Raw genomic sequence first — 3,225 nt, forward strand, 5'->3', positions numbered from 1 at the left:
ATAAGTCATATTAGATATCTATTTATACCCAATGTATAGAAATGGAACATGCTGTGAAAATTTACAAAATGTGTCTATTTCTTGTTTTTTTGATTAGGAAATAAATATAAATATATATATATAACCTAACCTAACCTAACCTAACCTATATATATATATATATCACTGACTTACAGGGAAAAAATTCTTGGGGTTGAACCAACAATTAAAATGAAAAAGAAGTGTATCTATTGTAGCGCTCTATTTTGTAAAAAATTAACTTGTGCTCACCGGTTACTGATATAATAATATTAATATGATAAATATAAATGTTATTATTACGTTGTGGTTTGCTGTGTTTGTGTATATGGTTTATCGATAAAATATATGTATATATATAGTTCTACCTATCGTAGAGGTAAATATTATACTTATAATTATTAAAACAATAGTTCTGTCAAAATAGGTAAAATAACTAGAATATTATGTAGAAATAATAAATTTCATATTATAATATTAATACTATTGTTGAAATAAATTGCGGTGTAAATAGTTTGTATATGAGTAAATATCACTTTGAAGTATATAATATACCTAAGTACTATAATATCAAGGGTTAATGAAAAGCTCTATATTTGATGTTAAAGAATTTTGTTCGTACTTAAAATCAAACGCGTACATACCTATATATATATATATATACGTATTTGTATATTATTATGTATAAAATGTATTGTACATTGACTGATTAACAATTTCTGCATATGACAATATTGACAATAGGACAAACGATCGTCACTTTTTGAAATAGACAATAAACATACATATATAAATATGTATATGAATTTTAGTGTTGAAAATGTATGTAAAATGGTATCATGATCGTATACAGTACAAACCAATAAACCATTATATTATTGATATCGTGTTTTTATATTAAATGGTTGCAGTAGATTAGAGATTTTCAGTACCTAGATGTCCAATAGGTACCGAATCTACCGGTTCGTGTTGTGTATACAAACCCATTATAATTTTAACCTAACTTTTACATTTTATTCTTCACAGTGCGGATTGATACCTTGTACATCATATTACAAAATATTAAGTGTGAATAAACATAGTATTGAATACTAGTTTAGTTGTGTAAGTCGAACAAGTTAATTGTATAATTTTTTTTTTTTTTTTATTGATTTTAAAAACATCGACAACAAAGGCCATTAGTTATATACAGGTTATGATACATAATTAATTAGGATATTTATGATTTTTTTTTTTTTTTATGAAAGGTTGAACAGTTTAGCTTGTTTTGTAAAATTAATTATCTCTAGGTTTTTTTCATGATCGGGTCCGAGTGCGGTGTCAAGGTTGTAGGATATCCCATTCATAACACGCTCTTGGTTGAATTTTAAACAGTCGGCTATTAAGTGTTTGACAATTAAAGCAGTTCCACGAGTTTGGCAAATGGGGGGTTCCTTTCTGGCCATCAGGAAACCATGTGTGATTCTGGTGTGACCAATGCGAAGTCTGTTAAGAACAGTCTCCTTTTTCCCGTTCAGCTTTGGATTTGTCCAGCGGAATTGTATAATTTGTTTATTATTTTAAGACCTCAAATATCGCCGTAAGACGACCAAAAAATAAAATTTTTTAATTTAATATATTTTTGAATATAAAATAATAAATTTTTTTTAAGTTTACTTATATATTTTGAGTGGTATAATTTGTCGTATATTCGTGTAGACACTTTATTTTTTCCAATAACATGTACTGCTGTTAAAGTTTTAAAGTTCAGTAAATTGTCGATACACGACGTACAAAAAAATAATATGCTGTTTAGTAGGTATATTATGTAATAGTGCTATTGCACCTTGCACGAATATAGTATTATAGTTTTATAACACGACAAGCACGTACGTGGATTGGGTTATGCAGTATATTTTATACTTATGGAATGCTTCATATTGTATAAATATTATAACCTGCGGTGACCGTTTTCTTTTAAATGTTCAAGTCTGAATATCGTACATATCATTCATTATATTGAGTGCGTTATGGCAATAATTTGATATGTGGGCATTCATTTTATTTCAATGGGCGGTGATTTTGTAATGTGGTGATTCCTCTCCTCACTTTATCATCGTCTGGCTTGACGAGAGAAAACTACGTTTCAATTTTGACTTTTTTAAATCACGAATTAAAAAAAAAAATCTTAAACACGACATTTTGTGCTCTACGCGGTCTAAACATAATATGAATATATGCAACATAAATCTCTTTAATTTTAAATAGAAAAATACCATTAGGCGGAAATATATTTGTTATGAATGTGATTTTAACTATCTTTGGTTTTGAAATGGTGGTAAAAATACATAATATGTACGTACTGTACGAATAACAAAGTGGTACATTGGGACCAGAAATTAATCCGTACAAACCCAAAAATTGATAAAAATCGTTTCTTTAGAAACATCCTGCAGTATATTATAGAATAGTGTGCATATTATATGCATTATATAAATTCTAAATAAATTACAAAAGCCATTATATATTATTATTTATTATAAATAAAATTATATTTTTTCCTAATCATATTTTTTAAGCGGTGTTTATTTGCTCTAATAAATTCATATTTATTGTCAATCCATTGAATATATTTATAGTTTGTCGTTTTGAGATATCTAATCAAAATCATCATTTCTATTATAAGAATATTTGTTATCAGATATTTCTTTTATTTATATTACTAAGGCTAGGAAAACGTATTAATATCCTAAAAGTAATTAGTAAAATAATAGTGTACATTTTTTTTTCATTTCTAATAATCTTATTTAATTATTTTTTGAATTAAGTAATTAATAGTTATAATTACTAATTATGCTAGGCCTGGTAACACAAATTTGTCTCAATTTAGTTAATCTATGACAACATTTTTAAGCACATATTTTATAAAATATGTACCTATATCTACCTACATTTATTTGAATTAATATATTTCTTAATATGATATAAGTACCATATTTTATTTTATAGTTTTTCCTCCTGAAAATATTTATTATAGTATTAATAATTAATATTATCGTCTATTAGTCGACATTTTATCAGGAAAACCGTTTTAATTGTAAAATCAACACGCTTTGAAATATTGATTTATTTTTAGCATACATGCAGTTTATTATCGACAATTATTGTGATTTTTCTTTTTTTTTTTTATAAACATCTATAATTTTCTTTTCTAAAAATTGGTTAGGT

General features: G+C 25.8%; 1 protein-coding gene across 1 annotated transcript; it reads right to left on the reverse strand.

Annotated features, from left to right (window-relative positions):
• Positions 1–1,256: 1,256 nt before the first annotated feature.
• LOC113552556 lies at positions 1,257–1,740 on the reverse strand. The gene is made up of 2 exons (XM_026955413.1): positions 1,676–1,740; positions 1,257–1,554 (listed from the first exon to the last, which is right to left on the reverse strand). Exons 1-2 carry the CDS (start codon positions 1,738–1,740, stop codon positions 1,257–1,259), a joined length of 363 nt encoding a protein of 120 aa, XP_026811214.1.
• Between the last annotated feature and the right edge of the window lie 1,485 nt (positions 1,741–3,225).

The sequence above is a fragment of the Rhopalosiphum maidis genome, chromosome 2 (genome assembly GCF_003676215.2).
Source record: "Rhopalosiphum maidis isolate BTI-1 chromosome 2, ASM367621v3, whole genome shotgun sequence".
Taxonomy (NCBI): Eukaryota; Metazoa; Arthropoda; class Insecta; order Hemiptera; family Aphididae; genus Rhopalosiphum; species Rhopalosiphum maidis.